This window comes from Azolla caroliniana, unplaced genomic scaffold (assembly GCF_043228905.1).
Source record: "Azolla caroliniana isolate FFs.n. ecotype wild unplaced genomic scaffold, voAzoCaro1.0.p SCAF_15, whole genome shotgun sequence".
NCBI classification, from domain to species: Eukaryota; Viridiplantae; Streptophyta; class Polypodiopsida; order Salviniales; family Salviniaceae; genus Azolla; species Azolla caroliniana.
In genome coordinates this window covers 6,626,621-6,644,570 of record NW_028230450.1, presented here as the reverse complement: position 1 = coordinate 6,644,570, position 17,950 = coordinate 6,626,621, and the positions used below count along the sequence as shown (strand labels likewise).

At 44.5% G+C, this 17,950-nt stretch overlaps 1 protein-coding gene across 4 annotated transcripts in view; it reads right to left on the bottom strand.

The window, feature by feature from the left end:
* The window catches only part of LOC147854498 (uncharacterized), a 90,629-nt gene that overhangs the window by 11,910 nt on the left and 60,769 nt on the right, over nucleotides 1-17,950 (bottom strand). Inside the window, exons 1-2 of one of the 4 annotated variants that reach the window (XM_087331119.1) lie at nucleotides 6,818-6,898; nucleotides 5,288-5,651 (exon numbers count right to left, since the gene is read on the bottom strand). In XM_087331119.1, the coding sequence (XP_087187245.1) occupies nucleotides 5,288-5,607 (320 nt within the window). In that variant the 5' untranslated portion in view covers nucleotides 5,608-5,651; nucleotides 6,818-6,898. Of the gene's footprint in view, nucleotides 1-5,287; nucleotides 5,692-6,817; nucleotides 6,899-17,950 lie in introns of those variants that run through there. The other 3 variants (XM_087331121.1, XM_087331122.1, XM_087331123.1) reach the window with 3 other exon arrangements.

Below are 17,950 nucleotides of genomic sequence, written 5' to 3'. Positions count from 1 at the left end.
TGGGTGAGCACTTTATCTATGCCCGTGACACCTTGCTCCCTTTGCTATCACATCTTTAATAGAGCCATGTGTGAAGGCTTTCCTACTAGATGGACTCAATATACCATTGTACCAATCCTCAAGAGTGGAGACCCCATGATGCCAAGCAACTATAGGACAATCATGATTGGCCATTACTTGGCTAAACTATATGGCTCGATTCTAGAATCAGAATTGAATATATGGGCAGAGCAAAATGGTTGTCGTTCAATTGAACAAGCAGGCTTTCGGAAGGGGTTCACAACTTTGGATCACATATTCACCCTCCGGGCCCTTATTGAGGAGGGCAAAGCCCACAATAAGAGGATTTATTGCTGCTTTGTGGATTTCCGAAAAGCCTTTGACACTATGCCACGTGCTCAGCTTATGCAGCGGCTAGAAGCCCTTGGTGTTCCTATAGATATGTAATGGAGAATCTATGCACTCTATGAATCTGTGTCAGGAAAAGTGCGGTCTTTTAAGGGCTTGTCAGAGGCGGTGGCTAGCACAATTGGCGTGAAGCAAGGATGCCCACTATCCCCCACACTCTTTGGTCTCTATATAGATGAGGTATCACAGTACATGGAGAGATTTGGGGGTTCCGGAGCACACCTAGCAGGTATAACTATACAAATATTACTATATACTGATGATATTGTGCTGATTTCTAACTCTCCGGAGGGACTACAAAGACATCTAAATGCCTTAAAACTATTTTGTACGGACAAAGGTTTGTCAAACAACATGAATAAAACTAAAGTGATGGTGTTTAACACCACCCATGCATGGGTAACAATGCTTGGTAACAAGATCAGAACCAGAATTCTTCTTGGGAGAGGAAAAGGTGGAATACACACGCTCCTACACATACCTAGGAGTAACATTTACAAGACCTAGGTTCTCCTTACAGGAGGCCGCTTCTGCCCGACTTTCTCGTGCATATGCAGCCCTTGGTGCTCTCGAGAGACAATGTGCACATTTGCAGTTCCAAGAGCCACGGACTAAGCTATGGTTATTTGATACACTTGTCACACCAACTCTTCTCTATGGAGTAGAGACATGGGGACCGAGTCTTAACAAGGCAAATCATTGGAAAGATTTAGGGAGACCTTTAGTGTCAATGATTGCTCGCATGATAAGGAGCAAAGCATCGGTGCCCCACGATATAATCTGGTCAGAGATGGGAGCAGCACCTATAATAATCGGGGCGTTGTTCTGATCAGTGACATTTATCCAACGTCTTTGGGAGCTCCCTAAACAAAGGTACCCAAGGTTGGCAGTTATGTCATCAAAACAACTGGCTGAAAATGGAGACACTCATTGTCGGTATGCTGAAATGCAGCAATGGTTCGAGTCACATGGCATGAGTATAAATGCCCTACCCCCGTCTCAATATAGCTTGGACTGTCCCCATCTAAATATGACCAAAGTGGAAAAGAATAGAGTGATCCGAACTGATATTATTAACTTGGAAAACAAGATAACATGGATCAGCCCCAAAATACCACGTGGTACAAAGATGGCCCACTATAAGACACATTTCTTACATACATCGGAGGATGGATTTGTCATCAGGCCACCTTATATGGACATACATCTATCCTATGCGTTGCGTAGTGTGATAGGTGTTATGGGCATGACCATATAATATCCCGTGGTGAGAATTTACCGTAGTATTCCATACACGTGGATAAGTGTGAGGGTTAAACAAGAGTGTAAAGAAGGGGAGGATTACTTTTAATCCTCGGGATTGAGACAACCCATTAGGCCAAGTGTGAACTTGCATGGGGGCCTTGGGTTTTGCTATAAATAAGAGGCCTAGCTACCCTCATTTGATCATCTTGTTGACTACGTCGAGACTCTGTCTTGTCATGGGTCAACTCTTGTAGCGAGCGCGCCAGCACTAGGTACGACTCGACGCCACGGCGGTGGTATGGGACGCCGATCGAGACTCGAGTCCGTCTCGATCCCTTCGCTCAGGGGTGGTCGGGTGGATCGGCACCCTTCTTTCTCTCTCTCCTTTCTATCTATTTATCTCTATTCTATCCTTATCTAATGCTTACATTCGTTCATGTCTCCAACAGTAGGGCAGCTACGAACTTCATCACATCAGCTACAGATTGAGGTAGGCAAATATACCCGACTACCTCTAGAAGAGAGAATTTGCCAATTGTGTCATCAAGGAGTGGAATATGAAGAGCACTATGTTTGTCATTGTCGTGTCTTTTGTTGGGAACAAGGTCATCAGTGCGGAAGAACAAACAACATTTGTGATGGTGAAGAACCTGCGTATGCGAATGAGCAATACACACACACACACACACACACACACACAGATAGGCACAAAAGAAACGTTATATTTCTCAATAGCAACAGTTACAAAATAACCACCAACCTTAACTAAAGGTTACAAAGTCACTTTATATAGTGACTATCTTAGGGCAACTGCCCTTTATGCTATTTACAGAAATAGCCCAAACTTGGGCTGTCCAAAAGGACAGTGTGAATATGGCCATTATACACTCGTATTCGACATCTTTTATGAAATTAGAGGGAGATACCATTGCCTCTTTAAACAAGGTTTTGGCCCAATATGCAAGGTAATGGAATATGAGGACAAACGATGCCTAGGACTTTTCTTGCTAGAGCTCATGAGACATCGGGAAAAGTTGTAGAAGAATACAGCCACACAAGCTCATCCACAAAGAACAATCACAACTTTCTTTAGCCCCATCACTCCAAATGCTAGAAGTCAACCCCGGGATACACAAATGGGCTTCAGACCAAGACATAACAAAGGGTTACAATTGATCGGGCAATGGCAATTTGTCGTGCACGTAGGCCTCGGCCCCATGGACCACGACCTCAACACCCTTGTCATCGACAGATAAAAGCCATTATCTCCCGCCATCGTAGGTGCTTCCCTCGCTTCGGAGACATTTCCATTCTGGATCGACCTATGCTAGAGATCTTTCGAAGACAAAAGCTACAATATACCTAACTTGAGGATCTCACATGTGCCAAAAACCAGATTCCCTCATTTCTTTATTTTTCATGTTATTTACTTTTATATTTACTGTGTAATATTTATTTTATTTTGATTTGTTCTCAAAGACGAGACAACACTTAAGATGTAATCTCTTATTTGGTCTTATAGGCCATTTTGGCCTCTTAAAAGACGTTAATATTTCTTTCTTTCTTTCTTTCTTCCACAACTTTTCCTTTTGTCTCTTGAGTTCTAGCAAGGAACATCCTAGGCAACGTTGGTCCTTATAATCCATTACTGCATAGTGGTCCAAATCCTTTTTTAAAGAGGCAATGGTATCTCCCTCTTATTTCAAAACAGAGCCTACAATGACCAACATTGTGTTCTTCGGATTCCACTCCTTGATGTCACAATCGGAAAATTCTTTCTTCTAGGTGCATATCTACCTACCTCAATCTCTAACTGATGTATAAAGTTAGGAGCTGTCCTATCACATTGTGCAGTGCACAAGATAGATATAAGATGGCCTGATGATGAATCTATACTCCGATGTGTGTAAAATGTTTGTTTGTAGTGGGCATACCAAGTGATATTTTGGGGCTGATCCATGTTATCTTGTTTTCCATGTTAGTAATATCAGTTTGGATCACTATATTCTTTTTCCACTTTGGTCATGTTTAGATGGGGGGAAATCCAAGCTATATTGGAACAGGGGTAGTGCCTTTATGCTTATGCCATGTGACTAGAACCATTGCTGCATTTCAGCATACCAACAATGAACGTCTTCATGTTCAACCAGTTGTCTTGATGCCAACCTTGAGTGTCTTCCTTTAAGGAAACCTTCATATATAGCTCTATTAAAGATGTGTGCTAGCAATGGGAACAAGGTATCATCAACATAGATAAAGAGCTCACCTACCAATCCATCATGATCTTGAGGATCTCCAAATTGTAACATTCACTGCCATTTCTTACATTTTGTGGAGTAGAAAAAGGTAGATTCAAATAGGCATGCATCGTGTGGATGGGGGAGTAAGGGCTGCTTGGGGATATGATATAGCACCTTTGCATATTCATACCACACCTGAGGGGAGGTCAGTTGTGTGGTAGCTTGCCTCCCATTAAATATTTTCCATGCTCTTTTACTTTCTTATCCTAGGAACAAGTGATAAATGAGTGCTCCAAATTTTAGCCAAATATGATCTCTTCCCCTTCCCCATAAGCCATTTGAAGGTTGTTTTTGCTTCTTTGTATTTAAAAACCTCCTAAGTTAGTTTCCGGTGCAAGCACCTCCTTGTATCGCGACATCGTCATCATATGAACGATTCTTTGTGGCTCTACCAAGTTTGCCGATTGTGTGGGGAAAGGTATTTATAGCTACTTTATGTGATGACTTTGGTAATCCTTCTATGACCCTCTAGGGATGTGAAAAGATCCAATTTTAGCATACTGTTGTATGTCCACACCTAAACAAATCAATTGTTTCCTCAAAAAACTGGTATTTAGCATGCATAGTCTCATTCTTAGCATATACAACCTTTTTGTAGGCATACGCCACATCAACGCATAGGTATGCATGATCTACTGCCAATCCAATATGTCTACCAGAGATAGTGAACTCTCTTAACTTTTGTGTAAGAGATCGAGATCCTAGTAAGTAATCAATTGTGTTTGCACCTCCCTTTGGGTTCCAACATGCCATTTCTATTTGGTGTGGACATCATCACAATCAGCATGAACCATAACCCCAATTTGCATATCTTAATAAGATCAAATCCATCATTATATGGCATCTGACACAACCTCCTCATCCCACTGACGTATTCATGTTGGATCACCCCATGATGGATATCAAAGGGAGGAAACTTCCAATCCAATGATCAAGGAGTAAATTGAAACGTAATGATATCAGGCCTCATAGGCCATTATGGTCTTTTAGAAATGTTAATAAACTTTTCTTTTTTCTTCGTGCCAGAGGTCTGAAACCCTGCCCCCCCTCATTGACCAAGTTATTTTTTTCTAATTTGTTTCTGAATTGGAGCATAAACTTCCATCCCTTCAAGATACTTAACAAATTTTATAAGGTAAACCATTACTAATAAAGGGCAGGTAATTCGTATCTGGTTATAATTTAGACCCAATTTCTATTAATTACAACCAAAATGCTATTGATTAATTGCTAAAGAAATGGTAGCTAATGAGAAAACTATAGTGTCAGAATTGAGCTTGTATCATTGTAGAAGAAACCATAAGTATCTATAAAGAATCAAACATAGCACTAACCTCTCTTTCATAGTGTTTGCATCTTGAGCCGAAAATGCCTTCAATGAAGGTCTTATACCCTCCTTTGCAATGTCTTTGTCAAAACCTGTTGGAATATATCCACCAACATACATTCTTTGTTGAGTTGATCCCACTAATGGACCATTAAAATAGCTTACTTTCTCCACTTCTGACAAAAGAATAAAATTGATGTTCCCAGAGAAGATCAGTGGCATGTATTTACACTCCAAAATTCCATCTACCATTGATATTCTCCTGTTTTCTAATGCTTTGGCAAGTGATCTCCAATGCAACCGTAGTCTATGAGAATTTGTCAACATTCTGATGATCTATGAACGGATTTCAATAATCATGTGACTGTTTCCTATACAAATCAGGCATCAGACTGATATTCATGAAGCACATTAATATAGGTAGTAAAAGACACAGAAAAAAGATAAACTGACATAAGATAACATAAGAACAATAAAATGTATGTACAGCAGCTTCAACAGTTAGCACATACATACTAAAATTTATGTTTTATCAGCCTTTTTAATGCAGAAGTGGATATAAATTTCTGTGTAAAAAGATGAGATATAGCAAAAGAGGTTTCCCATAAGAATAGATAGAAAGATGTGCATAAACTCTTGAAGACAACGAAATGTTGAGAAGCTTGAAATAGAAGAAGGAATTTAATCCTTTATCATGGGCTATGACATTTTGATTCGATCTTCAAGTTACAAACTTAGGTGCAATCGGGAATATATTAATGACAAATTATAAGAAACACAAATGACATAAAGATCAAATACGTCAATTTTCACAAAACCCTAAATAGAACAATTTCTGTGAATGGTTTGACGAATTGTGCAGGAGCAACACAAGGGTATCATAGATTCTAATTCCCAAGAAAGAATAATTTCAAGGTGCAAGGGAAATATATGGGGGATCAATCAAACATATGGATATTTTTCAAGGCACAAATGAGTATGCAAAGACCGATAGCTACATATATAGGTATTTTGTGCATCAGTAGCTAAACCTTAGCTTTGACAATAAGTTAGATTTTACAAACCTTAAAAAAATAATCATTTATACCACACCGAGTATGATTTCTGAGGTATTTAAGCAAGATCAAAGCAGCTGAACTTTGTGAAGTCCATTTTCGTGAAACATGTCATACTATGGTACACAAACATTTGAAATCTACCACAAACCTCGAAGAAAAACATCAACTCAATTATATATGTGAATTCTATCTAAAGCAAAGACATGTTATCTACATCTGCAAAATGAAGAAGAATCGTTTGAAATCCATCAACAAATCCGGAATAAATCATCAAAGAGGCCGCATGACATGAGAATTATGCGATACTAAACAAAGAAAGCTTAGTTACATATACGGCACCAACGAGAAAAAGTTTGAAATTCATCAGGAACTCGGGGTAATCTCAGCAATCAGATAAAAGAAGAAGACATGGAAGATGATATTTCTGAGGAGAAAAGTGATTCAAGGTAAAAGAAGAAGAAGAACAAGAAGATTCTTACCTTCACCATGAAGCAGAGAGAGAGACAGAGATCTCCGAAGCTGCGGGTGTTTGAAACAGAAGCAAACAAATGATTTCCTCCATGTCTGCGTCGATTTCTGTTTTATTTCAACGAATACCCCTCTGTTTTGTTTTATTCTCCAAAATGCCCTCTCCACAATATGTACATATTAAGATAAGCATAGCATTGTTAAAATCCTGAGTCAACAAAACACTACTTTGTCCATGTTCTTGGTTGGTTCCCTCGTGTCTATCTCCTACCAAATCATAAACAGGCTTGCCTAGTGAGGGAATCGCGGTCACGAACGGTGCAAGATGTGTTTTGATCTTCTCATGCGATCTGCACCGTCAGATCATTATCCACAAAATAGCGTGCACCCTTAACTAACCCCGTTCTTGCCTCTGCCACATCTAAACCTGTATCTGTTCTTGCCTCTGTCACATCTAAACCTGGCCCAAAGTTGCTAACATGGTTCACTTTTTTCTTACCTAGCTAACCAGCCCAAGTTTGTATCATGGTTACTTGCATCTAATCGGGCTAGAATTTCTAAAGAGACAAGAAACTTCAAAAACTTTTATGATTGCCAGAAAAAATTCTAAACCATATTCATAAATCAAAATCTCTGAGTTTTAGATATAAAAACCCCAGTCACCAAAAACATGGGCCATCACCAAATGTAAACAAAAAGTTAAAAATCATTGCAAACACATAACTTGTTCAAATTTCATCTATCATAAAAAATTTAGCCACCATTAAAATCTCAGCCATCAATTCTTTTTTGAAGAGACTAGAAACTTCAAATATCACAAAATTTCAGTCACTAGATCGGTAATAGACCAATTAATTCTTCATCTCATGGCAATGTATTTGATCAATTACCAATGTCTCTCCACAAGATTGGTAGTGTTAACATGTCCATAGTTGAATAATCTATCGAACTTGGGCTATAGATTTCTCCAAACACAAGTTAGTCCACACCATCCTCCTATATACTAACAAATTCTGGTATCGCGGTTATCCGTGTGTACGTGCCGGATCGGGCAGAACTACGAGGTTCTTGGACTAAGGAGTCGGAGGAAGAGAGGCTACTAAGCTTGCAACAGTTATTCGGCTCTATCAAGAATTGCGTGTAGACAAATCGGCTCAGCCGAATAACAATAGTAAACATAAATGAAGGTTTAATGGAAGCTTGAGAATACATAGTACACGGGAGAGACATAGAGAGTAGAATAGTAAAACTCAATATTCAAAACATTACTCTGTATCTACAAATGTCCTACAAGACACTTTTTATACAAGTCCTTAAAAGGACTCACAAAAGTACTGACAAGTACTTCAATGCTTATATGAGCGACTAACACTAACTCCAAGGAATATGCCGACGTACTAGGCTAAGATTGTAGGCCTCTAACGGCCTACCGGTTACAATCTGATCCGGCTCTTGGTTCTGGATACCAATCCAGATACCTATCTGGTTCTCCGTTCCGGATGCCGATTTGGCATCCAGCTTATTCAGCTGATCCGGATCCGGTTAAGCTTGTCCACTCAACACTCCCATCAAGCTCAACTTGAGGTTGGATTGTTGTGTTAATGTCTGCTGAACCTTGCAGTTGGCTTCTTCTGGCGTCTTCTCACCTTGCTTGCGCTCCTAGACCCGTCCGGTCCCGCAACCTCGACCTTCTCGGTCGGCTTGTATGCTCATAAGTCCCATCTTAGCTCCTTTGCTATTGCGACTCCGGCGCTTCTTGACCCATTGGTTCCTCCGTGTCGATGTCAACTTCTGTTGCCTCCTCGTCAGTTTGGCCTTGAGTTGATCCAGTTCCAAATTGGGTGCCTTCGATTTGTTCAAGCTCTTGTCCGAATTGGCTGTCTCCAATTCGTCCTTAATCTTCAGGCCCTTCACAACATCATACCATGTTCGGGTCTTGGCCTTCTCCTTCCGCTCAACTCTGTTCTTCTTGACTCTATCGCCATCATCGCTTGTTCGAATTGCGGAAAGGCGAAGCCTGATGTAGACCTACGATCGCAGGCCCAATTGGCATCCGTGTAGCCGATCAACTGTCTGATAGTACCGATCTGATACAACAATCCCTTGTCCTTAGTACTGCTGACATGTCATAATATTTGTTGTGCGCATTGAAGGTGATTGACAGTCGGGTGTGCCATGAACTAACTAATCAAGTGGACTAGATAACTCAAATCAGGTCGGGTGATGGTCAACTAGATAATGCTTTCGACAATTTGTCGGAACCGTTGCAGGTCGCATGCCATTCCGGAGTCGGGGTGAAGCTTCACATTCCTATCTAGAGGAGTTGAGATGGATTTGCATTCTGTCATTCCAAACTTGAAGAGCATACTCAGCACATAGTGTCGTTGGTTGATCAATATGCCTTCGGTGGTAAGGATCACTTAGATCCCAAGGAAGTAATGAAGGTCCCCCAAATCCTTCATGTCGAATGATGTCGCTAGTTGGGACTTAGACACGACAAACCACATCCGACACAGTCGGTGCATGATCTTCACGTTCTAAGCACGCGGGGCTTGCTTTAGTCCATAGAGGGACTTCTTCAGTCGGCAAGTAGCCGACAGGCTCAAACTGGACTAAAATCTGGGGGCTTGTACCATGTACAACTGTTCCTCAAGCTCACCTCGTAGGAACATAGTCTTTACATCCATTTGATGTAAATGGCACCCCTTTGCTGCAGCCACCGCAAGAGGTCGTCATCTTTGTGACCAGCGCAAACGTCTCATCGCAATCGACATCGTGTTGTTGCACATAGCCCTTCTTGTTCGAATATGTCGACTTCTTTAGTCGACTCGGCTCCCTTTTTCTTCTTGTCTCCCCCTGTTTTGGTTTCCCTTTCTCCGGCTCCTTGTCCGATGCCATTACCTGCCTTTCCAGTTTTTGTTTCGGTTCTCCCCCTCAAGTGCGGCATATCGAGATGCTGAAGACCAAGCATCTCCAAAAAATGATGCAACTTGTTAGTTCCAAGGGCCTTGGTGAAGATGTCGGCAACCTGCCAATCCATTCGAACATATCGGAGTTTGACTTCACCGCTCAAGACATTCTCGCACACAAAATTGTAGTGCACTTCTATGTGCTTTTTCTGAGCATGGAACACGAGGTTCTTGGCTAGCTGCATGCTACTTATGTTGTTGCAGTAGATCCAGATTGGAGTCAGTACTTCAATCCGGAGGGCTTGCACCATCCGCCGCAGCCAGATGGCTTCATAGGTGACGACGATAGCACCCCAATACTCAGCCTCAGTGCTTGAAAGAGCCACTGTCAGCTGCTTTTTGTTGCTCCACGCAACAACCGCACTACCAAGAGAGAACATGTAATCAGAAGTGGACCAACAATCTGAGGCATCACCGGCCCAATCAACATCCGCATATCCGATTAGCTTTTCGGTTATACCATGTCGGTATAACAGTCCCTGGTCCTTAGTGCCGCTAACATACCTCAGTATTTGGTGTGCGCAGTAAATGTGCTCCATGGTCGACTTCTGCATGTATTTACTTATCACTCTAATCGGATAGCTGATGTCGGGTAGGGTGATTGTCAAATATAAAAGGCTTCCGAAAATCTGTTGGAATCATTTCTCGTTGCAAGCTAGTCCGAAGTTGGGACATAGCTTGAGGTTCCGGTTCAGGGGTGTGGAGACTGGTCGGCAATTTGTCATGCCGAACTTGTACAACATATTCAGAACATAATGTGGTTGAGGTAACAATATGTCGTCGGGGGTATGGATCCCCCATGTCCTTCATTTCGAATGTGTCCGACTGTTGGGACTTCACTGGAGCGATTTTGGTGAGGTCGGGCTGGTAACGACCAAGTCGTCGATGTACAGTAAAATACATACCAGACCTTTCTGGATGAGTAGCGAAGAGTCAGACTTCAAGGCTGCAAACCCCATCTTACGCAACCGGTGTGTGATCTTCAAATTCCAAGCACGGGGGGCTTGCTTCAGGACGTAAAATGACTGCTTGAGTCGGCACACCATCGATTTGTTCATCTCCGACTGAAATCCGGGGAGCTGGATCATGTAGACATGTTCTCCAAGATCTCCTTGAAGAAACGTATTCTTCACGTCCATTTGGTTAAGATGCCATCCCTTTGCCACAACAACCGCTAGCACCACACGAACCGTCGTCATCTTCGCTACCGGAGAAAAGGTCTCATCGTTGTCGATTATGTGGGTCTGTGCATATCCCTTTGCCACTAACCGGGCCTTGTACCAGTTGACCAAACCGTCAACATTATACTTTACCTTGTACACCCACTTGCAACCGATCGGTTTGCAATGTCAGGGAGGATCAAAAAGGTTCCAGGTGTCGTTGGCATTGAGTGCCCGCATTTCTTCCTCCATAGCGGCACACTAATGTGCGTCTTTTGCCGTTTCAGCGCATCACTCCGACTCACGCACTTCCGCCACTTTCGTCATGTATGCATAGTGATGCGCCATGTAATCATTATATCTGCGCCTCTTTACAGGGTTCTTCTGGCGGGTGGAACGACGTTACCTCTCGTTAGCTAATTTTAGGGCCCTCTTGGCCGACTTGGATTTCGTTCCCAAAGGTCCGTCTTCGTTCTGTCCGTAGTCAGATTCGCATCGATCCAACTCATCTCTACCGGTGTCGTATCCGGGCATCTTCTTCTTCCCCTTCTCTTTGCGTGTGAACCATCTCCTCGGTTCCTTACACGGGGAGAGCACAACCAAGTCTTCGCTGCTCGCCGACTCTTCATCTGACTGGTCGTTCCGACTCAGTCGCTCATTCGGCCTGCTTAGCCGGAATGGGATCAGACTCTCATCTAGAGTACCGAATCCTTCTTCTTCTTCTACCTGGATTGTTTCGGGCTCACTAGCCTCATCGTCTGGAATGAGGTCGGAGTCGGTAGAGACTACCAGGATGCCGATTCGTCAAATTCGACATCTCGGCTTACTCAGACTATCTTTGTCCGGGGGTTGTAGCACTTATACCCCTTCTGCTCATGTGAGTAACTGACAAGGATACACTTCTCCGACTTCTAGCTTTCTTTGCTTCTCATCTAGTACATGCACATAGGCAATGCTATCAAATACCTTAAGGTGCCTTAAATTCGGCGTCCGCCCAAAATATAGCTCATGTGTTGACACCTTATCCCCGATCCGGTTTTGGATGTAGACGGCCATCTAGACCGTCTCGACCCACTACGACTTGGGCATGCTCTTCTCTTCTAGCATTGCCCATGCTGCCTCGACAATCGACCATTTCTTCCGCTCAGCTATGCCATTTTGTTCCGCCATGTATCGACAACTAAATTCTCTCTGAATTCCTTCTCGCTGCAGATATCGATTGAATTGGCCAGAAAAGTACTCTTTTCTGCCATCCGACAGTAGACACTTGATCTTTCTTTTCGTTTCCCATTCAATTAATCTCTGTAGATTCCAGAAACATTCAAAAATTTCACTTTTCCTCTCAATCAGATAGATCCAAGTGTGCCTACTGAAGTCATCGATGAAGGAGACGAAATATCGACCCCCGCCAAGACTAACGTTATGTGTCAATCCCCATACATCCGAGTGTATTAAGTTGAGCTTGTTACTGCTCCGATTTCTTTCGGTGGGGAACGGAAGCCAATGTCGCTTCCCGAGTGGGCAGGCTTCATATATCCGGGCCTTCTGTCCACTAAATTTTGGCAATCCAAAAACCACTTGTTTCGATTGCAGATCTTGAAGCCCTTGGTAATTGACGTGGCCAATCCGTTTGTGCCACAGGTCAATATCTGACTTGACCTTCTGACCCTTTCTGGACAAAACGGTGCCGACGTCATTGGTGTTGAGGATGAACATCCTCTTATCCCGGTGCCCTCGCGCAATTATTTGGCCTTCTTCCTCGATGAAGCACCCGAGGTCGTAAACCACACTTGCATTCCCTGGTCAACAATCTACCCAACTGACACCAGGTTTTTCTTGATTGTCGGGACATGAAGTACATTCATAAGCTTCCCTTGTTGTCTAACATGACTCAAGGGAACTTCTCCGAGATGCACTATCGAGGGAGGAGTGTCGCCTCAAGTTTCGACAACTTCTGGTTGTTCCGGTTTTTCCAGATACTAGAACCACTCTTCATGGCTAGTCATATGGTTGGATGCTCTGGAATCAACTTACCACACTTCCACTAATCCAAAAGTGGTCTTCTTCATCGAGTTCGCCTTGTGTTTCACCACAAAGGCTAGACCTTTTTCAATTCTTCTGGTTTCGGATCCTTCTAACCCTTTGGCATAGTGTGAGCTTTGCCGGTTGCCTTGTCCGGCTTTTACCGAATCCGGATTTATCCGAATCGGCCCGCTTCTTCCAGCACTCGCTTTCCTGGTGGCCCTTCTTGCCACAATACCATATGCCGTGGAACCTCAAGCCAATTCCGGTACCCAAAGCTCATTTCTCGAAGCTGATGGAGCTACTAAAGTAGTCCTCGAGCCATCAAGTGCCCCGTATTCAAATCAGTGGTTTATGGTGCCAAAGAAGAATGACATGTTGTGCTTCATTCAAGAACTACAACCGGTCCATAAAGTGACCATCCGAAACGGGGCAATCGGGCCGACCATTGATGAGTTCGTGGAAGCCTTCGTTGGAAGGTCGATCTATTTGGTTGGCGATCTATATTCAGGATACGACCAATTCGAACTAGCCGTAGAGAGCAGGGATATTACGACAATGCAGACTCCTCTTGGCTTAGTACGGATGTGTACCCTGCCGCAAGGAGGGATGAACTCAGTAGCGCACATGGTGAACGCGATGGACAAGGTACTGAGGGACTGCATCCTGGGCATCACCATGCCATTCCTGGATGACATCCCGATCAAGGGATGTCCGGTGGAAGATAAGGATGAATCGGTTGGACCGGACGGATGACAGAGGTTCGTGGTGGACCACATCGACGACTGCGAGAAGGTGTTGCGAGAAGGCGCTACAGCGGCTCACCTTCTCCGGAGAGAAGTCGGCTTTCGGGCAATCCGAAATCTTGGTGGTTGGACACTTGTGCGGGCCTTACGGCCGAAAACCGTCTCCGGCAAAGGTGGAGACTATCTCCATGATGAAGGAAGAATGCAAGTCGGTTACAGAGGTTCGGAGGTTCCTGGGTGCGTGTGTGTTCTACCACATCTAGATTCCGCATTACGCACACGTCACAATACCGCTCTATGGGTTGCTAAAAAAGGGGCGTAACTTCGAATGGAACGAGGAGCACACAGAGTCGGTCCGGAGGTTAAAAGAGGCGCTAGCCGCGGCACTGGTCCTCCGGAAAGCGGTTTACGAAAAAGGGGTCCTGGTTTATGTGACCGTGGACACGAGGCTGACCGGGATCGAATGGGTGGTCAATCAAGAGGATGATGACGGTGCGAGGTTCCCCATCCGGTTCGGGGTGAAGGTATTGAGTGAGCGGCAGCAAGGATACGCCCAGGTTAAGCGCGAACTCTGGGATATCGTTTCAGCAATCAAGGCTGACAAAGACTATCTAATTGGGACAGAGGTAATAATCAAGATGGACTGCCTACCTATTCTAGGTATGGTTTTCGGATGCACGACTCCGAACCTAGCTATGCTCAGGTGGATTGCATATATGAAGTCCCAGAATCCGGAGATACGGCACATCGCCGAGAAAGACAATGCCATGGCCGACGTGCTTTCGAGAGCATGGTTCGATGACGAGGACGACATGGTTTCCGAAGATGAAGAAGTCGGCATAGACTTGTTCGAGTCGGCTCGCATAGCGGCAAGGGAGGGGAGCACTCTAGCACTCAGTGAGTTCAACGAGAACGAGTATGACGGGAAGTGGCTACGGATCGGTAAGTTCTTAAAAATGTTAACGTTGGACGCGGCATGGACCAAAGACGAGGCGAACAAGGTCCGGAAGAAGGCGTATTGGTTCTTCCTGTGGAATGGGAGTATATGGAGGCACCCGAAGAAGCGTTACGGTGTTCCACTCCACGTAGTAGTGAGGAAGGAAGACCAGGAGGCGCTGTTGTCGGCATATCACGAGAGTCCTTGGGCCGAACACCGCAGAACGTGGGTCACATTTGAGAAGCTGAAGGAGAAATATTGGTGATTGGGGATGTATCGGGATGCACACCAGTTCGTGACGACCTGCGAGAGCTGCCAAATGCATTCCACGATCCGGCATAGAGATGAGCTGCACCCGACCTACCCGACGATCATCCATTTCAAATGGATGGTGGACTTAGTGATGATGCCGATGGGGATAGGGCAGATGGGGTATCTAGTGCTTGGGTGAGAAGACCTGACGAACCACGTGGAGGGTCGTGCATTGCAGAACAAGACGACTGCAGCCGTGTGCTGGTTCCTGATTGAGGAGGTGCTCTACTGGTACGGTTGCATAGGGAAGATCGTGGCTGACCAGGGAGAGCTGGACGCGCAAGAGGCCGAAGAACTATTCGGCCAGTTAGGGGTAAAACTCTCCCTCACTACGGCATACAATCCGGAAGCGAACGGAAAAATAGAATGTGGACACGGACTGATCGTAAAGGCATTAGTACGGGCATGCGAAGGGCAAGTCGGGAATTGGCCGTGGCTCCTACCTTACGCGTTGTGGGCGGACCGAACTACGAACAGTTCGGTGACTGGGTTCATGCCGACAAAGTTGATGTATGGGAAGAACCCGGTCATGCGGATGGAGCGGACAATTTCCTCTTGGGCGACAATCGATTGGACGGACGAGATGAGCCGAGAAGAGCTATTGACGGTGCGGATTCGGCAGCTTGAGTAGAAGCCGGACGACGTGGAACGGGCAAAGGCTAAGTTGTATGCGGCAAGGGAGAAGAACAAAGACCGATTCGACCGGACGCACCGGCCGAGACCGAAGAGGATCGAGGAAGGCGACTGGGTTCTAGTTTACGATACCAACCTCGACAATCAACACAAGGCAATGCGTAAGTTTGCGAGGAGGTGGTTCGGGCCTTATGTGGTGACCAGCGCGAACGACAACGCCACCTACCATCTCGCGGAGCTCGACAGGACACGGATAACAATACCAGTTGTGGGAAAGCGGATCAAGGCGTTCAAGAGATGGCATGAGGACGAGCCGGATCCGGGGTGCACGGAAGAAAGCAATGACCTAGGAGGAACATACGAGGACGGGGAGCCCAACAGATCGGAGAGCGACGATTGAGGGCGGGCCAGTTTCCCTCGATATCTCTCTATCCCTCTCGACACATACTAGTGGATGTGCGGTTTAGTGGGGGTGAATGTTGTGAGGGAAACCGGCTACGAGTGGAAACGAAAACCTAAGCGTGTGAACCACGGCATACACGGATGCATGCAGTTGTAAATTATTTGGACATAGTCTAAGAATAGGTCGGCATGATGTAGATAGACTTTGATATAGACACATTAAATAGATTAACAAATCGAAACAAATCTCTGTCCGAAGCGACAGAGAATAAAGATGATGTCATTACAGGATGTGATGACTCCTCCCTCAGGGACCTATAAGGGTCGGGAGAGAGGGCTGAGGGGGGTATCGTGTTTTGGGGGGAGAATAGAATGTTGTTGGACTAGAGATAGAGCGTTGATTCCGTATTGGTGTTCTTTGTAGGATTTCCTTTGTTGGACGCCTCTGTTCATGAGGGAAGCTCGGGTGCTCCCGATAGAGGCTCCACATTGTATCTCGTCTTTGGTGTGTGCGTGTGTGTTGTCGATAGAGTAGTGGCTCAGTTACCGGCGAGCCGTTTGTAATCCATTCTTAATCAATAGAGGCTTTCTTTCTCTTCTAATTGTCTCTTGCATTGATCTGATCTCGATTGAGCCGGTCGAGCTCTGTGCTTGCCAGCATCCAACGCTTGCCCGACACGTGCTCTTTGTTTCACCTTTCCCTTTTTCTCACACTCGGTCCAAGACCCTTGCGGTCCCACCTTCGTTCCTTACACGTACGTGTAATTTCGCAACAACGTGGGAATCTAATGGCATACCAAAGACCTGTGTTGCTTGCAGTCGTGCCGGTCCCATTATTACTTGCTTTTGGTTATCGAAAGTTGGCTCGTCGAGACGCGGTGCTAGATACGAGCGCCGTGATAATGCATCTGTTTTCCCTTGTTGCTTTCTTGGACGATATGTAATTTTGAAGTCGAAGCGAGTGAGGAATTGGGCCCACCGAGCTTGATTCCGATTTAACACACAAGCATTTTGAAAGTAGGCAAGGTTTTTGTGATCACTGAATAAGGTGACTTGATGAGAAGATGCCTCTAGAAAATGCCACCATTGCGTAAAAGATTCCACTATTGCTAATAGCTCCTTATCATGAATTTCATAGTTAATTTCGGCAGCGTCAAACTTGCGTGAGTGGAAAGCCACAGGATGTAGCTTTTCATCATTGCCTTGTTGTGATAGAATGCTACCCAAGGCGAAATCTGACGCGTCAGCCTCAATGATGAATGGTTTTTCCGGATCAACATGAGCTATAGGAGCTGATGTAAATGCCTTCTTAAGACTCTCAAAATCCATGTCCGTTTCTTCATACCAAACGAACGATTGTCCCTTCCTAGTAAGCTCTGTGAGAGGCAAAACAAGCTTTGAGTAATCCTGTATAAACTTGCGGTAGAAATTGGCAAAGCCTAAATGTCAAGATTCAAACTCTTGACATAACCATGTTGTAATCGAGTGTTATGTGTTAACCACACATCTAGCATATAATCATGTATATACTTCCTCATTGTAGGTTTTATCTAAGATCATGTGCATAATTTCTCCCTTGTATTATTTACACTTGGCACATGCATGTGTACCTACTGCCTACATGCTCTATTGTATCACATGCGTGCAACAGGTATGCATGCCACTTAGTATAAATAATTGAGTTCACCTTGAAGGAATTCAAGGTGAACAACGCCAGTCATGGACATATAAATCTAGTATTCTCGTTTCGCCCATCTTCTCTCCTTAATCTTCATCTCTATCTTTATGCTCTTGTTCCTCGTGTCATCGCTCTGTCATAGCCTCATCATCCGTGCTCTGTCTTAGTCCATGCTTGGTGTGTCCATGACCGTTTGTTCACCTTCCAACTAGAAGCATCACCCGTCTCCGTCATTGCCTTTGCTTCTAGAGTTACCATCGTCACCGTACCATCATCAACATCAAT